At 34.4% G+C, this 23,866-nt stretch overlaps 2 protein-coding genes and 2 long non-coding RNA genes across 7 annotated transcripts in view; all 4 read right to left on the bottom strand.

The window, feature by feature from the left end:
* Positions 1-873: 873 nt before the first annotated feature.
* LOC143908394 (uncharacterized) overlaps positions 874-23,866 on the bottom strand; it is a 50,161-nt gene continuing 27,168 nt past the window's right edge. Inside the window, exons 2-5 of the long non-coding RNA XR_013260127.1 lie at positions 4,732-5,118; positions 4,249-4,633; positions 3,634-3,835; positions 874-3,123 (exon numbers count right to left, since the gene is read on the bottom strand). This is a non-coding gene — a long non-coding RNA (uncharacterized LOC143908394). The remainder of the gene's footprint in view (positions 3,124-3,633; positions 3,836-4,248; positions 4,634-4,731; positions 5,119-23,866) is intronic.
* Positions 10,553-14,226, bottom strand: LOC143908359 (uncharacterized). Of its 4 annotated transcripts, XM_077425995.1 has the most exons (6): positions 14,132-14,226; positions 13,937-14,032; positions 13,404-13,753; positions 13,058-13,184; positions 11,004-11,133; positions 10,553-10,663 (listed from the first exon to the last, which is right to left on the bottom strand). In XM_077425995.1, exons 1-5 carry the CDS (start codon positions 14,220-14,222, stop codon positions 11,051-11,053), a joined length of 747 nt encoding a protein of 248 aa, XP_077282121.1. In that variant the 5' UTR covers positions 14,223-14,226; the 3' UTR covers positions 10,553-10,663; positions 11,004-11,050. The 4 variants fall into 4 exon arrangements, with proteins under 4 accessions (XP_077282121.1, XP_077282120.1, XP_077282118.1 ...); XM_077425994.1 differs by lacking the exon at positions 10,553-10,663 and having other exon boundaries at positions 10,966-11,133; XM_077425992.1 differs by lacking the exons at positions 10,553-10,663; positions 11,004-11,133 and having other exon boundaries at positions 12,166-13,184.
* On the bottom strand, positions 14,240-14,811 carry LOC143908362 (uncharacterized). Its single transcript, XR_013260124.1, has 3 exons — positions 14,682-14,811; positions 14,465-14,612; positions 14,240-14,377 (listed from the first exon to the last, which is right to left on the bottom strand). It is a non-coding gene; the product is annotated as an uncharacterized LOC143908362 (long non-coding RNA).
* On the bottom strand, positions 16,555-18,035 carry LOC143908361 (uncharacterized). The gene is made up of 4 exons (XM_077425997.1): positions 17,698-18,035; positions 17,346-17,559; positions 17,090-17,194; positions 16,555-16,854 (listed from the first exon to the last, which is right to left on the bottom strand). Exons 1-4 carry the CDS (start codon positions 17,710-17,712, stop codon positions 16,763-16,765), a joined length of 426 nt encoding a protein of 141 aa, XP_077282123.1. The 5' UTR covers positions 17,713-18,035; the 3' UTR covers positions 16,555-16,762.

The following is a 23,866-nucleotide window of genomic DNA, read 5'->3' as shown; positions in this document are numbered from 1 at the left end:
ATCGGACTAACCGTCGCCATTTTGTTTCAAAACCGGAAGTAGTATATTCAGCGGCAAAACTCAAACGTGTTTCAATGCAAATGTGTATATTTTATATAATTAGACATGACAGACGCGCGCTACGCGCGTGTTATTTAGCTTTAATTATACAATTCCTATTACATTATACTATTAACGAATTAATACACAAACTGTCAAAATAAGTAATGATAGATGTTTACGAAATAAGTGCAATAAAAAAGCAATCAGCATCGCGGAAAAATCTCAACAATGAAACCTTACATGACTTTTTTATGAGTAAATTATTCTTATACAATAAGAAAAATAAAATATTTCATATTTAAATACCGAAAATGTTGTACAGTAATTCTTACAGTTATAGTTTATTTACAAATAATAAAATATAAACAAATTCTTTCAGTGGTAATTGATGCGCAAGAGTTCCTTTCGTAAAAAATATTTATTGATTCGTAAAAAATATATATTGATGACAAAAAACAGATGTAACTTAAAAAAATAAATATATAAATGCAAAAATGTTCAAAAATGTGTATATAAAGTGTTTGAAAATTGCTGAATCGTGTAAAATTAATTTGTGTATAATAATAAATGTATAAAAAAAATGTTGTAAAACTTGATCAGTCACATTTTTGATTTATATTTTAAATTTCTTTTTTAATGCTGGATGTATATTGGCAGCAGACGATTGCATCTGAAACAAAATAAATCCATGTTAATTTATTTTCTACTTTTCAAAACAAGTGTAGCGTAATATAAATGATTTATAATGCATACATTTTTTGAAAGAATGTATCCTAAAACTGCCAATTATTGTATTTCTTCGAAAACAGTATAAAAAAGAACGAAACCAAATAAAAGCAAAGAATAAAATATATTTTATTTGACATATTCATGCATTGCTACACTTTTACTGGCACAAGTTGCACTCTTATTCGATTTTAATTTCGTTGAACGAGATTTCAGTTTAAACGCATGATAACAAAGAATAATTTTTTTTTTCAGATTGTGGCATTCGGGTAATGAAAATGCAATTTCTTCGTATTTAGTGACAAAAAAACTTTTCAAATTAATTTTATGCAAATGCACTTGCTCATAGAACATTCGGAAAATTCTTTCCATTTGGATGAAAAATTTAAATGTTTCAATGTTTACAAAAAAGTAGCATTTTCGTTTTTTGGTTTTGATTCTGCTTAATAAAGTATAAGAGTCATTAATAATTGTATTCGATTTGGTAGCATTTATACATACATCGCAAACCTTTTGATTTTTATAAATATTTGCTACAATATATCCAGCTATGTGATATAAAACATTTAATTCAGTCTGGCTTAGATTTTGGCGTTGATTAGAAATAAGTGGCTCAAAACTACTAGTATTACTTGTTAAAAAATGCGAGTTAACAGAGCGATTTTTTAATAGGATATCTAAAAACTCCGATAAGAATTGACGATCGTCTTCGTGATAATTACTTTTACAAATTGGTTTTATAAATTGTGAAATAGTAATAAGTTTCAAATTATTTTTGAATTGCAGAGCGTTTGGAATAACATTTTTTAGTCTAATTATCGAAAACAAATTTTCTAAACAGTCTTGTGTTAATCGTGATGCTAAAAAGAAAGTAAAACCATTACTTAATAAATCTTTTGATAATTCAATAACCGTTTTCGTAGATATTATTAGCGCAGTTTGAAACGGTTTCCACCTACCATCATTGCCTACTTTTATACATGTGAAAAGTTCAATAGCCTCTTCAAGAAATTCAATTGCTTCATTATACTTTTCAGGCCTTTCATGACTTAAAGCTATTCCAATATTCCTACTGCTCATGATATGAAACCATCGTGCCATAAAATCTATGAACCACGCAGTTGTTAATCGTTCATCACTATAATTGTTATTTACCAAGTATTGTAATCCTGAACTTAATTCTTCGCAAAAAACTCTGGTTGCATTGCTGACTCGCATTTTTAGAAAGTGATTGCTAGTATCTAAATTTTCTTCACGTAGCTTGGGTGCTAATCTTAAATCAATATTTTTATCTTCGTTAAGTACGTCATTTAAATGTTCACAATTAGCTACATTTGAAGGTAAAGAATATTTTTCGCAAAACTTATCAGAAATAGTAATAATTTTGTTATTTAAAAACCCCGCTTTTGTATTTTTAAAAGCATGTGGTGAATCCGCGTAAAAATACAATTTCCTTTTCTTATCGAACGGATGCGTACACCAATTAATTATTTGTGAATGTCGTGAAGCATTAATGCCGTACGCTCTCCACATAGCTTGGTTAGCTGGGCCCATGTCCGAGGTGATTGCGTGGACGCGCAATCCAATTTCTTCGGCTTTTATAATAATTTCATCAATCACAGATTTTAAATTTGCACCTTTTACAAAATCGCCCGTAAGATCGTATCTCACTACTTGTTTCCACCTTGCACCAAGCCCAGCTAACATTACAACTAATGCATGAGTTGCCGTTGCAGTATGATCGTGCCCGACTAGAGTTACATTGCCAACGTACATATTCGTTGATGTATCGTAAAACCTTCCTGGTGTAATACTCATTTCGTCGAGAACTATTATACAATCTTTGTACAAATCTTTTTCAAAGCAAGCAATTTTAATTTTTAAAAATTCGAATACTTCTGTAATTACTTCACCACTAAAAAATTTTAAATTTTCCAATTTTCTTGTTAGTACTCTAATACAAGGGAAAGGAAGTTTTTGCCGTAATATTTCTTCATAACCTGCTGTACCACATGCAAATCTTAATTTGTAAGCATTTATCAAAGTTTCGTTGCACCAACGAGGCATTCTTTTATATTCTCGAGTTAATAATTTAATTTGATCTTCATTTAGAATGCAAGATAAACTTTCCTTTAATTTGTTTGAACGTACTTCCTGTTGTAATTTTTTATTCCGTTTATTGGCTGCAATAAGACTCTTTTTCAAAGCAATCCTAGATTTTTCCGATTTGTCATATAATTTTTGTAATCTATTAAATCGTTGTTCAAGTGTTTCTTCGAAAGGCGTTTTTTTCCTTCAGTTCTTCAATACTTCCTTCAGTTTCCTGAATTTCTTCTGAATTGTTGTGAACATCACCTGCACATAAATTTTTTGAAATAAAAAACTGACATTTGTTCGCAGAAAAAAAATTAAATACTGGTTTCAAAAGAAGCCCTATTAAAAAGTAATAAATATTTATTTTTAGCTTAAAAGTACGAATTTTCGATTAATTTATGATAAAAATGATAATTTAAGTATTGTATTTCATTATTTATACAAAAAGCGATATATTTATTATATTTAAAATAATTTTGAACACACTTTAGATTTTCTTCATAATTTTCAAATAATTATTATTATTACAAACATTTTTTAAGGTTTCTTTTTTAATTAAGGGAAAAGTAGTATAGTATACTCCGATATTATGTCATATAATCAAAACAAGTTCTATAGTTTCAATGTCGGTTAATAATTGAAAAAAGTATACAAAATTCAAGTATTATAAACATTAAAAGATTAAAAATTTTAACATATAATTCTTTACTTTCTTAAAAAATGTTTTTATATTATCACTAATAAATATACTGTAATGTAATGAGATCTTACCATTATTTATGGGTCTTTCTTGTGCTTCTTGCGATGTATTATTAAAATTTTCATGTTCATTTTCAGGAATATTCTTTGGTTCATCTTCTTCTTATACAGATGTCTGTATCAGACGATCACCAAAAATAGTTGGAACTGCTGTAGATTTCAAGCGGCGTTTACCTCCCCGTGTTTCTCTCCACATCTCGTCTGAGAAATGAATCTGACAAAAATATTGAGTAATTTAATTAGAAAAAATAAGAAATAACAATAAAATAGATTATTTTTGTGTATTAAAACTTTGTTATTTTTGTTAATTATATTTAGTCCTAAAAATAATAAGTAATAGTAAAATTAATAGTAAAAATGATAATAGTTAATACTTATAGTAATCTTTTTTATAAAAAATGCAAAGAACATTAACTTTTAAGTAAGCAAAATTGATTTTAAAACTTTTCCTTATCATTAATATCCATTTTTACCAATGCAGATTAACTTTGATTTTGGCTTAACTTTTATCTTTCTCTAATTTCAAGAACTAGAAAAAGATAAAAAGTAAGTTAAACCGTGATTAAAGTTAATCTATAATGGTAGAAATGGACATAAGTCAAATAAATATATTATGTTTGTACTTACTGAACACAATGCCGAGGCCATATTCTTAAGCACAGACTTCGTCAAGACGATCTTAAGCTCAAAACTTGTGTTCTCAAGATTTATCTATGCATGTAAAGCCGTCTTCAGACGGTTTTCGATCTTAAGACCGTCTTGGCCAAGATCATGCTTAAGCTTAAGACAAATCTTGAGCAACGTCTATGAATTCCGCCCCAGGAACCCAGTCTGCACGGTTAACATTAGCAATCCATACTTTTCTTCTTTTCTCTTCTCGTTGGGAATCTGCACATTTGGAAGCCTTTGCTCGATGAGTTCGTACAGTAATCTGCACTGCAACCCGTCATATTTCTAAATCGTACATCACCGTTCTTTCGTCAGGCGCGTAGATGAGAATAGCCTAATAGTCCTACAGAAACAGAGCAACGTTTCACGTGAAATAATCATAGACGAGGCAAGGGCACCGTAAAGTTCCTTAACTAATTATCGTTTCACTGGCGTACTAACCTACACGACTAACTTGTCCTCGTCTTTCTCCGATCGTTGACGCCAATAAAGGAGAACGCTGCGTCGTAGGTTGACGACGACGACGACGACGACGACGACGACAGGGTATACCGTGACGACGCGGTTTTCTGTTTACTCGCTCTCCTCTCCTCGTTTCGTTGCGATTTACGGTCACGCGAACGCGTGTGTGTATGGCTCTATCTCTCTTACTCGCTCGCTCTTTCTCTCTCTGTTTCCGGTTTTGAAACAAATTGTCGCCGACCAATAGAAAACGATACCCACTTAGTCCGATCCCTCTCTGGAGGATCCCTACCGTGAAGCAAACTATAACTGCCACCTACCACCTGTCGCTGCCACTGCTGCTGCTGCTGTCGCTGCCGCCACCCACTGAAATTAGAGACCCTAAGCTGAGTATCAGGGTGCCATTAAGGTGAAATTTCATGAGCAGTGAAAAGCAGCAGCAGATCGTACTGATTGGCTACAATATAGAGAAATTCTAGAAACTCGAGAACTTCTCTTTTTTGTAGCCAATCAGTACGATCTGCTGCTGCTTTTCACTGCCCATGAAATTTCACCTTTACGTGGAGCGCGGAAACGCGGAAACGCGGAAGCGCGGAAGACAAAATTTACTAGATTTTCGTCGATCCGTTCCGTCTGTTTTGAATGCCTTATATTACATGGAGCATATTTTGAGCGAAAAAGCGGAACGGAGAATTATAAAATATTAATTTTTAACGGTATTTATTGATTAAAATGCTTGTATTCAATAGATAAGCTGAAGAGATAAGCATATTAATAAAAATTGCAATGAATTACGTGAACACAATTTTAAGGGTGCCATTACATGGAGCGCGGAAACGCGGAAACGCGGAAGCGCGGAACAGAATAGTAACTAGATTCCGCGTTTCCGCGAGTTGAGTCCCGCACGTTTGAACGGAAAAGCGGAATCCGCTATTATCGTGTATGTATGTACATATGGCTGCGTTTCGATATTCACTGCCAGTACTTAACGCAGCCTATGTATGTACCCTGGCTTGCATATAAGATATACTTCATAATAACCATCAACATGATGTTTGGATCTATAATATTATACTGCCACTTTTATTAAATAATAAAGTAATCAAAGAGTATGTGTAAAAGCTTTTTTTTTCAATGTGATTAAACAGCTCCGAAATTTGATGGAGTATACTGTATCCGCGTTGACAACGGATTTTGACGCGTTCGTTCCGCGAGTTTGTTTCTCCTTATATTACATGGAGCACAATTTGCGCGGAAAAGCGGAACAGTATAGTGACAAATAGACATTTGTATTCATTTCTTAAAATTGTGTTCACTTAATTCATTGCAATTTTTATTAATATGCTTATCTTTTCAGCTTATCTATTGAATACAAGCATTTTAATCAATAAATACCGTTAAAAATTAATATTTTATAATTCTCCGTTCCGCTTTTCCGCTCAAAATATGCTCCATGTAATATTAAGGCATTCAAAACAGACGGAACGGATCGACGGAAATCTAGTAAATTTTGTCTTCCGCGCTTCCGCGTTTCCGCGTTTCCGCGCTCCATGTAATGGCACCCTAAGAAATGAATACAAATGTCTATTTGTCACTATACTGTTCCGCTTTTCCGCGCAAATTGTGCTCCATGTAATATAAGGAGAAACAAACTCGCGGAACGAACGCGTCAAAATCCGTTGTCAACGCGGATACAGTATACTCCATCAAATTTCGGAGCTGTTTAATCACATTGAAAAAAAAAGCTTTTACACATACTCTTCGATTACTTTATTATTTAATAAAAGTGGCAGTATAATATTATAGATCCAAACATCATGTTGATGGTTATTATGAAGTATATCTTATATGCAAGCCAGGGTACATACATAGGCTGCGTTAAGTACTGGCAGTGAATATCGAAACGCAGCCATACATACATATGTACACGATAATAGCGGATTCCGCTTTTCCGTTCAAACGTGCGGGACTCAACTCGCGGAAACGCGGAATCTAGTTACTATTTTGTTCCGCGTTTCCGCGTTTCCGCGCTCCATGTAATGGCACCCTCAGCCTGAAGGTGCCTTTTCATGCTGACGCTCGACGCTCATTTTCAGCGGCAAGAAGGTCGCATGACCACACGTGACGTCGGCGTCAAGTGAAATTCATGAAAAGGCAAACAGCGTCAAAATTTCGGCGTTTTTGCGCTGCTTTGGCTTTGACGCTAAAGCTGAGAAAATCCAGCTTTCTTTGCTTGACGCACCTTAGGTGCGAATTCATGGGACGCTCGTTTCAGCGTATCGCGAAATCACGTGATTTTGCGCTGACGCTATCGTCAAGCAAAGAAAGCTGGATTTTCTCAGCTTTAGCGTCAAAGCCAAAGCAGCGCGAAGACGCCGAAATTTTGACGCTGTTTTCCTTTTCATGAATTTCAATTGACGCCGACGTCATGTGTGGTCATGCGACCTTCTTGCCGCTGAAAATGAACGTCGAGCGTCAGCATGAAAAGGCACCTTTAGACGCGTCACGCGTCGCGTCGTCCGAGTTGAACCAATCAGAACATCTCATTTCGATTCCGTCACAAGAATGTAATGAAATGGGATGTTTTGATTGGTTAATTTGTGACGACGCGACGCGTGACGCGCTCAGTGGAAACTCAGCCTAAGGCCTCGGACACACACTTTTTCGTAACAGTAACATGAGTAACAGTAGGATTTCGACCAATCGGGCCGTGGCACATAGAAAAACTTAGGGAGCTTTCCAGCAAGCGACACAAGTCGACACAGGTATCGTTTTGTCTTTGTTACTCATTGCCAAAGAAAAAAGATAGAACGACGTTTGTGTCGGCTTGTGTCACTAGCTGGAAAGCTCCCTTAAGCAGTAAAACTCAAGCAGTAAGCAAATCAGCCAATCACAGTCAAGAACTTAAGGCATGGCCCTAAGCGGTAGCGAATCCATACCGTTGATTTCTTAACTGCTTAAGTTATTCTATGTGCCAAGACCCTTAGGCCCAGTTTCACAAGAGTCGGTTAACTTTTAATCTTAGATTAACTCACTCTTTGTCTCCTTCTAACATCCCCCTTAGAAAAAGACGAAGAGTGAGTTAATCTAAAATTAAAAGTTAATCGACACTTGTAAAACTGGTCCTTACTCGATTCGGGAACGTATGGCCGTACGTTTTCGAATCGAGCAACGCGATTGGTCGAAATCCTACTGTTACGTTCTACGGAAAGTGTGTGTGGCCAGCTTAAGGGCCGAAGCACGAACATTGCCGTAACGTCAAGGTGATCCTAAAGCCGTGATCCTAACCGGTTTTTTTCGGTTTTTTCTTAGCACTAATCTTTTAATTGGCTTTATAGAAATGCAAAATTCTTGTCTAGAATTAAAATACGCATCAAAATCTAGGTCATGGTAGTCAAATTTATATGTGGTGATCGTCACGTATAACAAAAAATATTATTATAATTTTTTTTCGTTTTTGATATAAATTCGACCACCATGACCTAGATTTTGATGCGTACTTTAATTCTAGACAAGAATTTTACATTTCTATAAAGCCAATTAAAAGATTAGTGCTAAGAAAAAAACCGGTTAAGATCACGGCTTTAGGATCACCTTAGGGCCAAAGGCCAAAGCACATATGACAGTCGTAGTCGTGGACGTAAGAAGCTGGCCACACACACTTTCCGTAGAACGTAACAGTAGGATTTCGACCAATCGCGTTGCTCGATTCGAAAACGTACGGCCATACGTTCCCGAATCAAGTAACACGATTGGTCGAAATCCTACTGTTACTGTTACGAAAAAGTGTGTGTCCGGGGCTTTAAGCTGGCCACACACACTTTCCGTAAAACGTAACAGTAGGATTTCGACCAATCGCGTTGCTCGATTCGAAAACGTACGGCTATACGTTTCCGAATCGAGTAACACGATTGGTCGAAATTCTACTGTTACTGTTACGAAAAAGTGTGTGTCCGGGGCCTTAAAGCTAAGGCTACATCTATCGTAACGCTTTGATCGTGGTCGTAAGCAATGAAGTCATCGTAAGGCCCCGGACACACACTTTTTCGTAACAGTAACAGTAGGATTTCGACCAATCGTGTTACTCGATTGGTCGAAATCCTACTGTTACTGTTACGAAAAAGTGTATGTCCGGGGCCTTAGTCAATAACTTACTGCTTACGTCTTACTGTATACTCCTGCTGCCATTGTAGACGACGCTTTAGGCTGATGGCAGAGAACGAGACGTAAATGTCGTAGTTGTGGACATAGGGTATGACAGAGAAAAACGTAGTTGTCAGGTTATTGTAGGCAATAGGCCTTACGACTACGTTTTTCTCTGCCTAAACCCTACGTCCACGACTACGACACTTACGTATCGTTTTCTGCCATCAGCCTTTGCTTAAGGGGATCCTGCAGCCGTATGATTTTGCCGGATTTTGCGAGAGATGGCGAGCAATCGAAAAAAGGACAGATGTCAGTTCGTTAGACAAAGACATAGATATAGGGAAAACAAAATTAGAAAGGTTGACATTATCGACATCGAGAAAGTTCGCCTGTCACTGCAGGACACTGCAAGATCCCTTTAACGCCACCTTACGTGAAAATTGCCTTACGCCACACGTAAGCCAAACGTACGGCAACGCACATAGAAAAGTAACGTAACGCATGTAACGTATGATGATATGTTACGTTACGTTTTTCTATGTGCGTTGCCGTATGTTTGGCTTATGGAGGATTCACCGTGCGTCCGATCACGTCCGATGTTCGACGTACGACGATCCGACATCCAATAACAGAATGTATTATTAGAGACAAAAATTTCCTATTGGACGTCGGATCGTCGTACGTCGAACATCGGACGCGGTGTGAATCCTCCATTACGTGTGGCGTAAAGGCCGGTTTTCACACGCAATGATTGGTGGCGCCAACTGACTGGCATTCATTGGCGCCAGAACCAACTGGCAAACTCACAAGTGTTTACACAGTGATTGGCGTATAATATGGAAAATATTTAACATTTATTAAACACACAGTAAATGACAACATTCATATAACCTCAAATTTTGAGGTTATATGCTTTGGCCAATAACCGCCAGTAAACGCCACATTACTAGCGCCAGCTTGCATCAAGTGTTTACACTTGCATTTTTACTGGCATTAGTCGACTGGCGCGGCCTGGCGCCACCAATCATTGCGTGTAAAAACCGGTCTTAAGGCAATTTTCACGTAAGGTGGCGTAAGACGCTACGGCAATGTTCGTGCCCCGGCCCTAAAGCTGGCCACACACACTTTCCGTAGAACGTAACAATAAGATTTCGACCAATCGCGTTGCTCAATTCGAAAACGTACGGCCGTAAGTACGTTCCCGAATCGAGTAACGCGATTGATCGAAATCCTACTGTTACTGTTACGAAAAAGTGTGTGTCCGGGGCCTAATGCTAGGTCTACAATGCGAGTCGCAAAGTCGTGAGTCGTAAGAATTGACCAATCACAATCGAATTTGAGAAGAATAATCGACTGTGATTGGTCAATTATTACGACTCACGATTTTACGACTCGCATTGTAGACCTGGCATAAGGCTGTGTTCCGATATATTCACTGCAAGTACTGAAAATCTATAGTTTACGTTACGTACACTATAGATTTTCAGTACTGACAGTGAATATCGGAACGCAGCCATAATCAGATCTTATTTCAAGACTGTCTTAAGTAATGTCATAGGGCGGTATTCATAAGTCCGTTCTTATTTCGAAGACCGTCTTGAGTTCGGTCTTAAGATGCTCTCTAGATTCATAGTTGGAAAATAAGACAAGACTTGAGTATAACCACAGTATAACCATACCCAGTAGCGACACTGAGTGTCGGCACCTTTGATGTAGTTGTCCTCAAGTCACGTGGTACGTCGCCATATTGTCAGATGTACCGGCGCTACAATTGAAATGTACATATATAATTAAAAAATGTATATGAGTATATATAATCAAAAAAGATTTTTTGCGCAATTTTAATTATAATCCAAAGAATTTCTTGAAGTAGAAGAAATGAAAATAATACTTCTGTGTATTTTGTATCATTTTATTTCAAAATTTTTCGTAACTTATTGTGTAAATAGAATTGTAAAATGTATACAAAATATATATAATTATTGAGCTCAAAAGCGAATATAGATCATTGGGCGCAAAAGCTAATATTTTTATTTGTTCTGTCATTGAGTAAAAAATGCATAAAAATATTTAAAAAAATACTTATGTTTATTCCGAATACTTGCGTTAAAATTTCATAATTTTTACTGAAAATTTTAGTAATATATAAATATTAAGATATCCATTTTTTTTTAATTAATTGTTCCTCATGGACATCCTTCAGTAGAAAGAATGTGCTCCAAATGTCAATGTCAACTGAAACAATAATTGGAATAAGTGAAAACATGTAATATTCACTATCATTATGTGCTGTTACTGTATAATACTTACATAAAAATAGTAAAAATGTTAAAAAAAGTAGCAGAAATGTTAAAAGGAGTAGCAGAAATATTAAAAATTTATTTCAGAAAGTAACACATGCATTTTGACATTCACAAAGTTGCCAAACACATTTAGTTTTATAACAATAAAATTATAAACGAACTTCAATAATAAATTTAATTAACGAAAACACATTTACTTTTATAAAAGTAGATATTAAATAATTTGCATTTATAAGGAAAATACAGACATTAAATTCTAATCGTGACGTAAAATTATAGTTTTTCTGTGTCCGGATTGCGATTTGAAACGTTTATTAATAAATTTTAATGTATAAAATAGTCGAACTCGAGCATATAATTTCAATAAATAATTATGCGGAAAATGTTGACACGGATGAATAAATTCAACTTCTTTAAAAATGGTAATAAAAATACGAATTATATGCTTTTGTACAATCAATTCCTCAATTTTAGAAAAAAATAAATTTTCCAACGTTTTAAGATATATTACGAAATCATCGTGCGGCATAGATAAATTTCCGAAAGGATTATCTTCAGTAGAATTGTAAGCCCTAAAGAAACAGTAATATGAAGTTTCATTTAAGTCGATGTACGAGTGTGCATATTGAGAACAAATCTCACACGAATGTTTTTGAAGACATTTACGTATTACGTATCCACAAATATATCGGAACGCATCTTGTTCGTTTACGTCCATCTGACGATAATCATGATCATCCAAAAGTATTGGTGTAATGTCATCTGTCTTAGGTTCAACATCCATATAATTCTTCTCTCTAAAGTTTGTAATAGCTACAAATATATCAGCACTGTCTCTTTCACAATTTCCAGTTTCAGCAGTACAATATTTCATAGAAAAAATTTTTCTGAATGAATAAAAAAACTGAACTGGGGTAGGATTAATAACATTGCCGTTCAATCCTCGAATAGCCGAAAAAAAGTGTTCCAAACAGTCCTGAGTAAAACGGCGTAATAATAGAAATTGCATTTCTGGAAACACATTTTGCAAATGTTCCCACATTTGAAGAAGAGAATTTATATTGTGTTTCATGCATTTGAAAACTTGAACTTTATTAGAAATATTAACACCAGTTTTATTAAATATCGTTATTTTGGATAAATAATCTTCAATTTTTGAAAGAAATTCTAATTGATATTGCGCTCCCCGAAAAGCTTGTTTAAATTGTGATGGATGTTGAACCGAAGATGAATTGAATAGATCAAAGTAATCGTTCATATTTTGGATAAAATCTGCTGTTCTAAGTGCAATTGGAGCAACCGCAGGTTTAAAAGCTCCAGAAATTACCATTTTCCTCAAGCTACTACTCACTGTAAAACTCAAAATTTGTGTAGCCAAATATACTTTCATTTTATCGAAATTTGAAAATTTCATATGCTTATCAGTGAGTTTAGGTGCAAGTCGAAATTGCCTAGTTTGATCTTGTTGAAATAATCATCAACGCACTTCCAAGATATAGGTTTAGAGTCATACTCAATAATATTGTCATGGAAATTATTCCTGACAGCTTTAATTATATGAGGTGAATCAAAAAGATGTGAGATTCGCTCGTTATTAACAAAAAAAAATGGATTGTTCTCTGTCACACCTAAGTATTTAGCGGTTAATTTAAAATTCCCTCCCATGTCTGAAACAAACGCTACTACTATAAACCCCGCATTTTGCAGTTTTGTAATTGCTTGAGGAATAATGGTTGTTAATTTCCTAGCAGAAAATGAAGAATGAAGAAAGAAGTAAGCCAAAGGTTGTTTCCAATTGTTGCAAATCCCTCTGATCATTAAAACTGCAACATTACATGCTGGAAGATATGATTTACCATCACCCAAGTCTTCAAATCCAATGACTTCATCCTGACTTATATTATAATACAGATTTGCTTTAATTGATGCTTCATCAATGCATAAAATGCAATACTTCTCGAGAGGTGACGAAGAAGCCTGTAACTTTTTTTTCAAAACATCGAAAACAAAATCATGCAAACCTGGAGTAATTTTCAAATGTTCAATCATGCGTTGTAAGGTTCTTACACTGGGAAGGATAAATTTTTGTGCAAAAGAATTATAAATTCTGCCTCCCCCAGAAAACAATATATCTAAACAAAATTTTTTAAATGGAAGCGAATATTTTCGTCCTTTGGCTGACTTATATCTACTAAGACGTACTTGAGTTTTTACAAAATTTGCAATCTCTGGTGGTAGAAATTCGTCTGTAGCTTCACAATATTCATTCAAGGACATTTTTTGTCTTATTTTTGAAGTTTGTATCTTATTTTTCTGTCGTTCTAATTGTTGTTTTAATTTTCGAATTTCTCGATGTAACGCTTCAATTCTGCCTCTCAAAATTCTTTTGCGCGGGGAATGATTAGAAAATTTTGGCTCTGTTTGACTATATTGATGCAACTGTTGTGGTTCTGTTTGAGCATATTGATCCAAATATTGTAGCTCTGTTTGAGCATACTGATGTGACACTGATTCCACTTGCTCATGTTCATATTGCCCATGATGGTCGTTAACTATAATATTTAAAAATACTACATCACTTATGAAACTTAAAAAATTAATGATTATATTCCATTCATTACAAAGAAAAAACGAATATATAAATTATAATAACCATACATCAATTTTATTTTCTAATTCACAAAAATTTCATGTTACTAGCATTAGTTAATTCTATATTGAACTAAAATTATTACCTAATATTGACTGACATTCAACTTTGTCTGAAAAGCCAGTTTCAAATAATTCCAATTGTTGCTTATCATAGTTAGATTTAATGATATCACACTCAACTGAAATATAGTAATTATGTTCACAAAATTTTTGATATTTCCAACCATACACACACACACACACACACACACACACACACAGAGTTCAAAACTGCTTACCTGATATTACTGTATTTTCCTCAGAATCATCACTCAAATTAAATGTTGCGTTGTTTTCACTTGATAATTCAAAAGATTTATCATTTTCCATTTGTTCGGGGGATTGCATGTGGTTGAAGTCTGTTTTTCAAATCGTTTAAAAACATCGACGATTTAAAATGATCACCACAAACTTTGTAATTTTTATATAAATTTTCTGGTGACGTGTTAATTTCGCGACCACATTTTTCCAACCACAATTTTGCTCTAAAAGATGTTTTGTATAAAATATTAATGAAAAAACACTTGATATATAATTCAATTAACAAATCCGCTAATGGAAATTATTTTTACCTATCTGGGTCTTTTGGAAAACGAAAAAAAACTGGGACCAGATTCACGCCCAGAAATATTTGAACAATTCTTCATGGCACAACTATATCCACCTCTCTTCATTAACTTCATTTTAATGTAGCACGTCACACCCGGAATTTTCTTATCACTAATAAAAAGACACAATTTATTCAAATAAAAAATATGTCATAAAACTGTGGAGGTTGAGGTTACCTACGATGTTCGAGACGCAACTGGGCGCAACCATGTTGTGAGATGTACGGACTCGCACATGCGCACTAAAATTTTATTCCGGGTCGGACGGCTGAGTGTCGCTACTGGGTATGGTTATACTGTGGTATAACCTCAAGATATAACTTATCGAAGATAATCTTATTTTAGAACGTCTTGATATAATTCATAAACATGTCTCATTTGATATAAGTAGTAACTTAAGGCTATGCTATTTCTATCAAATTCATAAGTCGTTTAAGATTATCTTATTTGACATATATGTTGTTGAATAAGACGATCTTGGTCAAGTCGTGGTCATAGAGGACTTAAGATATTCCTGTTTGCTTTATATGTGAAATTTTGGCAGTAAAAATTGTATGTAATATGGAAATAGACAACATAAGAAATATTGAACTGTACGAAATAGATTCTGACCGTGATTCTGACAATGATGAGGATGAGAATGATGTACGTGTTCCAAAAAGATACATTAAGAGATAGGCTAAATCCGTTTGAGTTTTACAGCAATCGAGAGTTCAAAAGACGTTTCAGATTTAACAAAGATTCTATACTTTATGGAATTCAACCTAAAATTGAAGAAGGATTTTTATACCTTAATAACCGTGGTCTTCCTATACCTCCGATATTTCAATTATTAATATGTCTACGGTTCTATGCCACAAGCAGTTTTCAGGTTAAAAGATGAAATATATTATGATTATATATATATATATATATATATATATAACAAGATGTTTAATAATTATATGTCATAATTATTTCTGAAAATTAAATAACAATTATTTATAAAAATATTGTACAGATAACATTTTAATATTTGTGCAGCAAGTACTTGGAGACACTATAATTGTTTCACAGCCAACTGTATCAAGAATAGTATTCCGAGTGTCTGTACTTCTAGCAAGGCTTTTCAAGCAATTTATAAAAATGCCTGTCACACCAGATGCTACAAGAGAAAATCATAGGCTTTTTAGAGATATAGGACGTCGCAATGGAGGCATTGGTTTACCCGGCATTGATGGAGCGATTGACTGCACACATGTGCGTTTAGTCCATACCAGGTTCCAGAACATTGACGAAATTTATAGAAATCGAAAAGGATACTTTTCATTGAACGTACAGGTAAATAACTACATATATGTAAATATAAAATTTTAATGTAATAGCATAGTTTGAATTTTAATTGCATAGCATAATTTTAATAAACAAAAATTGTTGATTTTTAAACAGTAAAACATGTAGAACATTAAAAATTATTAGTTTTATATGTACATACGCAGGCTGTTGTTGGACCCAAAACAGAATTTTTAGACATTGTCCCAGAATGGCCTGGAAGCCAACACGATAGTAGAATTTTCCAAAATTCTAGATTATATATGACATACACTCAAGGTCAATTATCAGGCGTTTTAGTAGGAGATGCTGGATATCCCTGTCTACCATTCCTTTTAACTCCTCTTTCGAATCCACAGACAGATGAAGAAATCACGTTAGTATACTGTGTCTTTAATTTTATATTATATTCATCCATTGTCCATAAAAACCCAACAAATAATAATATATTTTTTATTACAGTTATAATATACTTCATAGGAGAACACGAATAATTGTCGAAAGGACATTTGGAATATGGAAGCGCAGATTTCCGTGTTTGTCTAGAGGATTAAGCAACAAATTAATATGTTCAACCACAATTGTAGTTGCTTGTGCTGTGCTACATAATCTTTCATTAATTTTTAATGACGTATTACCAGAAGAAGAAATCATTGAGGAAGATAATGAAATGGAAGTGCCAGTTAATGAACCACATTGGGAACCAGGCGAGGGTTTTGCTATACGAGCAGCACTCATAGAAAGACTATTCAGATAATATTTATTATATACATGATGTAATGAATATAAAAAGCAGTTAACCAACACAATTTTTGTTCTATTTTAAACTTTATTGATACAATATCAATGTAATTTTTTTCAATAAACATTTATAACATACTATTTTAATATCTTTTAAAAAGGAACACAAATCATTAATCTATTTAATTTAATATCACTTTTTTTACCTTGTTATATAATAATATCTATGTAATTACCTTGAATGGGAAAATCGATATTTTGATTTTCTTTATCTTGTGTTGTATCTTCAATTGTTACGTTAACTGAAAATAAATAATAATCAATTTAAATTCTTAACTGTAAACAATTTTACTTTTTAAACATAGAAATATATTTATTACGGGTATATAAACATAATCTTGTGAAACACAAAATAGACAGTAACACAAAATTAATATAAATTTTTTTAATAAAAAAGATTTTTCTATATTTGTATATAAGGATAATGGTGTATGATATAAATATATTTCATTTTTAATCTATTTCAATTTTACATACCTTCTTGTATTTTATTTTCATTTGTTGCCTCGTCGTCATTACTTTCAGATATGACAATGGTCGAATCATTATCTGTTACAATCTTCAAAGTCTGTTTTTCCATTTCTGAAACAAATAAAATATATTTGAATTAAATAAAATTAAGTATAAGAACTTGTAACATTTTTTTGTCAAATGTTTTTATCATACATAAGAATATTAATTACGTTAAATAGTGAGACAAATTGCTTATAAATATATTTATAAAACTATTTACCTTTTATTTCATTGTCCGTCATATTTGAAGTAAAAAGGATAGGAGCTGTTTCCAAAAGATGCGGTGCAATTGCGGCTACGTCAGGATCAATATTTGTCTCTGGAGGTGGTGGACCACCACCAGTAGCTAGACGAGCCTGTTTTTCTTTTGTCAATAATTCTCTTTGATTCTGTTTCATGTTTGTCCATAGTTTTTTCAGTTGTGCAACTGTACGCTGTAAAAGAATAACATTTACTTAATCAGTATTAAATATAGTATATAAAAAATAAAAATAAATTGCGAATAATTGTATATTAATAATTACACTATGTTTTACAATTCAAAATATAACCTAGCTTTCTTTTATATTTACCTCTTGAAAAATCATTGACGAATCGTTATATCGGTTACAGATTTCATCCCATGCAATTTCTTTATCCCGAAGCGTTGAAGAATCACTTTTTTTACTTCAATTACATGCTTAAAATCTTTTAATATTTCTAAGAAAATTTTTTTTTCAACTGATGCGTAATGTTTATTTTTTGACATTTTAGAAAATTTCTTTTCTTTAATTGCTGACTCGTTTTGCAATAACGTTTCGACTGCGTAACCATGATGGAAGAATACTATGGTATTCTTCCATCATGTGCGTAACTGCAAAATACAAACGCTCTTGTATTATATCACATAAAATGCCGATAAAGTTGAAGTAATATTCAGAACAGAAAATGCACATAACCATAAACCATGATTAACGAGATGGTATAAAACTGCACCTTGAATCTAATATTCCTATTGGAGGAACTGATGGAAATATTACGGAAACAGCCGAATCGAGAATAAGCATGGTCTCAAGTACGTCTTCGCCAAGTCGATCTCAAATCAAATAAGACTTACTTGAGCGACAACTTCTTCGTGAAGATCGTCTTATTTCATAACTATGAAATCTACTGATCTTAAGTCGGTCTGGATGGAATAAGACTGACTTGATCAAGATTGTCTTAAGTGTTGACTTGATTGATGTTAATACGGCTCTGTGATTGGTTCATAACATCTTAAGATCGTATTTAAGATGGTCTTAAATATAAGATTCGACTATGAATACCGGCCGTAGGAAATTGTTCAATCACAATCAAATTTGAGAAGAATAATCGACTGTGGTCAATTCTTACGACTTACGACTTGCGACTCGCATTGTAGACCCCGCATAAGGGCCGATATCGTCGATATTCTACCCTGCGTTCCGTAAAGCGGGGAGCACACACTTCTGCACAACGCATAATGCGTAAAGGCCATTGCACGTAACAAAGTTTTAGTCATAAATCGTAAGGTCGTAAGACCAATCACAGTCGATTATTCTTCGAGCTCAAGGAGAATAATCGAGTGTGATTGGTCTATTTTCTTACGGCCTTACGATTATGACTTAAAACTTTGTTACGTGCAATGGCCTTAAGCATAAGAAAACTGATTGGTCCATATACATGTGCATAAGAAAATAGACAATCAATTTTCTTATGCTTACGCATTATGCGTTATGCAGAAGTGTGTGCTCCTCGCTTAATAATGCTGCGTTCCCACTATACGCGTCGCGCGTCGCGTCACGACGCCGCGTCATGAGTTATCCAATCAAAACGTTTCATTTTATGACGTCATTTCCGACGCAAGATCTTGTCGGAAATGACGTCGTAAAATAAAACGTTTTGATTGGATAACTCTTGACGCGGCGTCGTGACGCGACGCGCGACGCGTATAATGGGAACGCAGCATTTACGCGCATATGCGCGCATTTATCTATAGTATACGTAACGTTTATTGTAGAAAATGCGCGCATATGCGCGTTACGGAACGTGGCCACATACTAAACGTTTACGCGAGCGTTACTTCTGTAGTAACTTACGATATATCATTCGTTTACGCGGAGTAAATTATCGTAAGTTACTACAAAATCCCGTTTACGCGAAGAAATTTTCGTAAGTTACTACAGAAGTAACGCTCGCGTAAACGTAGTAACAGTCTCCGATTAACGTAATCCTCCGATTAAACTCACTCTTCGTCTCTTTCTAGGGGGACAGTTAGGCTGCATCCTCATGGAGAGAGAAATAGCGGAACGGAATTAAAACGGAATTACTCTGATTGGCTAATCTCCAGGTCGGGGCTCTCCCCAGGTAGGATATTAGCTAATCAGAGTAATTCCGTTTTATTTTTCTTCCGCTATTTCTTTCTCATGGGGATGCAGCCTTAGAAAAAGATGCAGAGTGAGGGTGCCATTACATGGAGCGCGGAAACGCGGAAACGCGGAAGCGCGGAAGACAAAATTTACTAGATTTCCGTCGATCCGTTCCGTCTGTTTTGAATGCCTTATATTACATGGAGCATATTTTGAGCGGAAAAGCGGAACGGAGAATTATAAAATATTAATTTTTAACGGTATTTATTGATTAAAATGCTTGTATTCAATAGATAAGCTGAAAAGATAAGCATATTAATAAAAATTGCAATGAATTAAGTGAACACAATTTTAAGAAATGAATACAAATGTCTATTTGTCACTATACTGTTCCGCTTTTCCGCGCAAATTGTGCTCCATGTAATATAAGGAGAAACAAACTCGCGGAACGAACGCGTCAAAATCCGTTGTCAACGCGGATACAGTATACTCCATCAAATTTCGGAGCTGTTTAATCACATTGAAAAAAAAAGCTTTTACACATACTCTTCGATTATTTTATTATTTAATAAAAGTGGCAGTATAATATTATAGATCCAAACATCATGTTGATGGTTATTATGAAGTATATATCTTATATGCAAGCCAGGGTACATACATAGGCTGCGTTAAGTACTGGCAGTGAATATCGAAACGCAGCCATACATACATACACGATAATAGCGAATTCCCCTTTTCCGTTCAAACGTGCGGGACTCAACTCGCGGAAACGCGGAATCTAGTTACTATTCTTTTCCGCGCTTCGCCCGCGTTTCCGCGTTTCCGCGCTCCATGTAATGGCACCCTGAGTTTAATCGGAGGATCACGTTAATCGGAGACTGTGATATTGGCCCTAAGGCCGGTATTCATAATCGAATCTTATATTTAAGATCCACCGCACAAGACTCTCGTATGGTCACGTAGCGTAAAGGCCATTACATGTAACAAAGTTTTAGTCATAATCGTAAGGCCGTAAGAAAATAGACCAATCACAGTCGATTATTTTCCTCGCGCTTGAAGAATAATCGAGTGTGATTGGTCTATTTTCTTACGGCCTTACGATTAAAACTAAAATTTTGTTACGTGCAATGGCCTTAACGTAACGTGAATCAACACACAAGAAACGTATCGGTTTAGAGCCTTCGCACAAGCTCTCGCATTATGCTAGGTCTACAATGCGAGTCGTAAAGTCGTGAGTCGTAAGAATTGACCAATCACAGTCGATTATTCTCCTCAAATTCGATTGTGATTGGTCAATTCTAGCTAGGTCTAGAATGCGAGTCGTAAAGTCGTAAGTCGTAAGAATTGACCAATCACAATCGAATTTGAGAAGAATAATCGACTGTGATTGGTCAATTCTTACGACTCACTACTTTGACTCGCATTGTAGACCTAGCATTAGACCGTTTTAAAACCCGGTCTACAATGAGTCGTATGTCGGAGCCGGATGTCGGAACGTAGCTGATGGTTCAATGAGGAAAATTTGTTTCCTAAAAAGAAATTCTCTCATTGGATTATCGGCTACGTTCCGACATCCGACTCCGACATACGACTGATTGTAGACCGGCCCTAAGTAATGTTTTAAGATGCTATAATACGGCTCGGTGATTGGTTCATAACATCTTAAGATCGTACTTAAGATGGTCTTCTTAAATGAAAGCTTTCCAGCAAGCGACACAAGTCGACACAAAATCATTTTATCTTTCTTTTTTGGCAATGGAGTAACAAAGATAAAACGATACTTGTGTCGACTTGTGTCGCTTGCTGGAAAGCTGCCAATAAATAAAAGATTCGACTATGAATACCGGCCGATAAGCCGGTATTCTCCGAATATATATATATATATATATATATATATATATATATATATATATATATATATTCGGGGTAACCCAAAATGACCTGGAGACGCCGTCGGGAGATCCGGGAAGAGTTTTCTTTTCTGTATAAGCGTTTGAGTTTCCTGGAAACCTCTAGCAGGGAGATAGGGTTTGGAACGCGAAGAGCACCGCAGTTGCGGCGGTGTCCGGATCTTCCCCTCGGACCTTGAAAATCTAAAAGAGGGCCACGTGGAGGTGTCGCGCCGGTTCGTACCCATATCCGCAGCAGGTCTCCAAGGTAAAGAGCCTCTAGTCGATAGACTAATGTAGGTAAGGGAAGTCGGCAAATTGGATCCGTAACTTCGAAATAAGGATTGGCTCTGAGGAGCGGGGCGTGTCGGGCTTGGTCGGGAAGCGGGTTTGGCTGACGTGCCAGGCCTGGGCGAGGTGAACCGATCGGCGTTCTCGCGCCGATATACGGTCCGTTCCGTTTCACGCATGATGCGCGCATTGTCTATAGTAAACGTTACGTATGCTATAGATAAATGCGCGCATATGCGTGAAACGGAACGGACCCATATATATATATATATATATATTGGAGTGTGTCATTTTGGAGCAACTTTTTCTTTTCATTTCACGAATAGCATATACATATACTTGCAGGAAGGTAAAATAAGATACCTGTTAAAATTTTAGCCCTTAATATTAATATTAACAGGTCGCTCATTGCAATTTTTTATTTTTCATTTAGTAAGATAGAAAAATTTTTATAACTATCTAACAAACAGTAATACAGCATTGCGCCACATAGATTTTCTGTAGTAAATTTACCGCTCTACAAAAAAGATTTCTTATCATTTTTTCATAAATTCAACCGTTCAAAAGATATTCAAAGTTAAAGTTTGATAAATTTTATAAAACTTGTTTTTGCTTCTTATGAATTTTGTATCATATCAACTATCAAAAATTATGAAATAATCAATATATATTTTTGTAGAAAATTTAACAATCTACAAAAAAAGTCTCTTATATTTTTTTCATAAATATAACCATTTAGACGATATTAAGATTTATACTTTAAACTTTAAATCTTTTTCTTTTTTATAATATATAAATATTCTTTTTCTTTTCTCTCCTCTTTCTGTTTTTTCCTTGCGATTTGTCTTTGATCGATGACATATATAATCAAAAAATTATATATTTTATAGTACTCCCCGTAAAATTCTACCCCTGTTTCATATACAATTCTTTGAGATTTAGTCAATTATTTCCTTTAAAAATTGGAAAAATTGCTGATACCGGTTTCCCAAAAAATCGGTAACAAAAGATTATACACTTTATAGCATTCCCCGGAAAATTCTACCCCTGTTTCATATATAATTCTTTGAAATTCGGTCGATTATTTCCCGAAAAGTTAAAAAAATTTTAAAAATTGATTTTCAGAAAATTGGTAGCAAAAAACTATATACTTTATGGCACTCTCCGGGAAATTCTACCCCTATTTTATGTATTCTTGATAAAAATTCGGTCCACTAACGAATGAGTAGTTCGCGGTCAGACAGACAAACAGACAACGTCCGGTACTTATATACCAGACTAGATTTTGAGCCCGCGCTATTCGCTATTCCCCTCTCCCCAAACTCACTCATTCATTAAAAGCACCAATAGAACCCCATAAAACCCAATTTTCAATCCCATAGTAGCCATCTCCATAAAATTAGTAATTTTTTGGTACCAATTTCATCAAAATCATCAACAAAAAAATTAGAAAAATTTTGGCACCGGTTTCAAAAAAATCGGTCAATTAATACTTATTATTTCTCAAAAATTTAATAATTTCCAAACCGGTTTCTAAAAATTGGTAACACAAAATTATCCATAAAAATTATCTAAAAAAAAAAAAAATTTAACTTGATATCTCAAAATTTGCGGAAATTAGAGCAATCACGTACATTTTTTTAAACAAAAATCGTAAATTCCTTTTTTATTACCAATTTTTCTAATTTTATTACATTCTTTAGTTCTTTCTACCCCTATTTCATATATAATTCCTTAAGATTCGGTGAATTATTTTCCGCAAAATTGGAAAAATTTCAGAACCGGTTTCCAAAAAATCGTTAACAAAAAATTATACATTTTATGGCAATTCCCAAAAAATTCTACCCTTACTTCATATATAATTCTTTAAAATTCGGTCCATTAACGAATGAGTAGTTTGCAGTCAGACAGATATAGACAGACAGACGTCAGAGGTACTTATAATAATAGATAATGGATATATATATATATATTTACATTTTAATATATAATATATAGCTATAATTAATTTATTGTAAATTATTGTATTGTCGCATGCATCGCCATATACCTTCTTTGGAGGTGCAGGTAATTTTTTATTTGTTTAAATGTTCTTTGATTTATTTTATTTTTATTTAAATAAAAAGATTATATCATTAAAATTCTGCAATTAATTTTACTTAGAAGAAGTTTTGACAATATATTATCTTTTTTCT

This window comes from Temnothorax americanus, unplaced genomic scaffold (genome assembly GCF_048541705.1).
Source record: "Temnothorax americanus isolate GAGA-0224 unplaced genomic scaffold, ASM4854170v1 Scaffold93, whole genome shotgun sequence".
Taxonomy (NCBI): domain Eukaryota; kingdom Metazoa; phylum Arthropoda; class Insecta; order Hymenoptera; family Formicidae; genus Temnothorax; species Temnothorax americanus.
The sequence above is the reverse complement of the archived record's forward strand: the minus strand, read 5'-3'. Positions and strand labels throughout refer to the sequence as shown.

Coding starts and splice junctions, on each gene's coding strand:
- LOC143908359 (XM_077425992.1), bottom strand. CDS start 14,222: ATGGAAAATGATAAATCTTTTGAATTATCAAGTGAAAACAACGCAACA. Junction 13,754..13,936: donor TGAATGTCAGTCAATATTAG/GTAATAATTTTA, acceptor TAAATATTATAG/TTAACGACCATCATGGGCAA. Junction 13,185..13,403: donor CAAATTTTGTAAAAACTCAA/GTACGTCTTAGT, acceptor TTGAAAAAAAAG/TTACAGGCTTCTTCGTCACC.
- LOC143908361 (XM_077425997.1), bottom strand. Junction 17,195..17,345: donor GACGGACAATGAAATAAAAG/GTAAATAGTTTT, acceptor TATTTGTTTCAG/AAATGGAAAAACAGACTTTG. Junction 16,855..17,089: donor TGAAAATAAAATACAAGAAG/GTATGTAAAATT, acceptor ATTTATTTTCAG/TTAACGTAACAATTGAAGAT.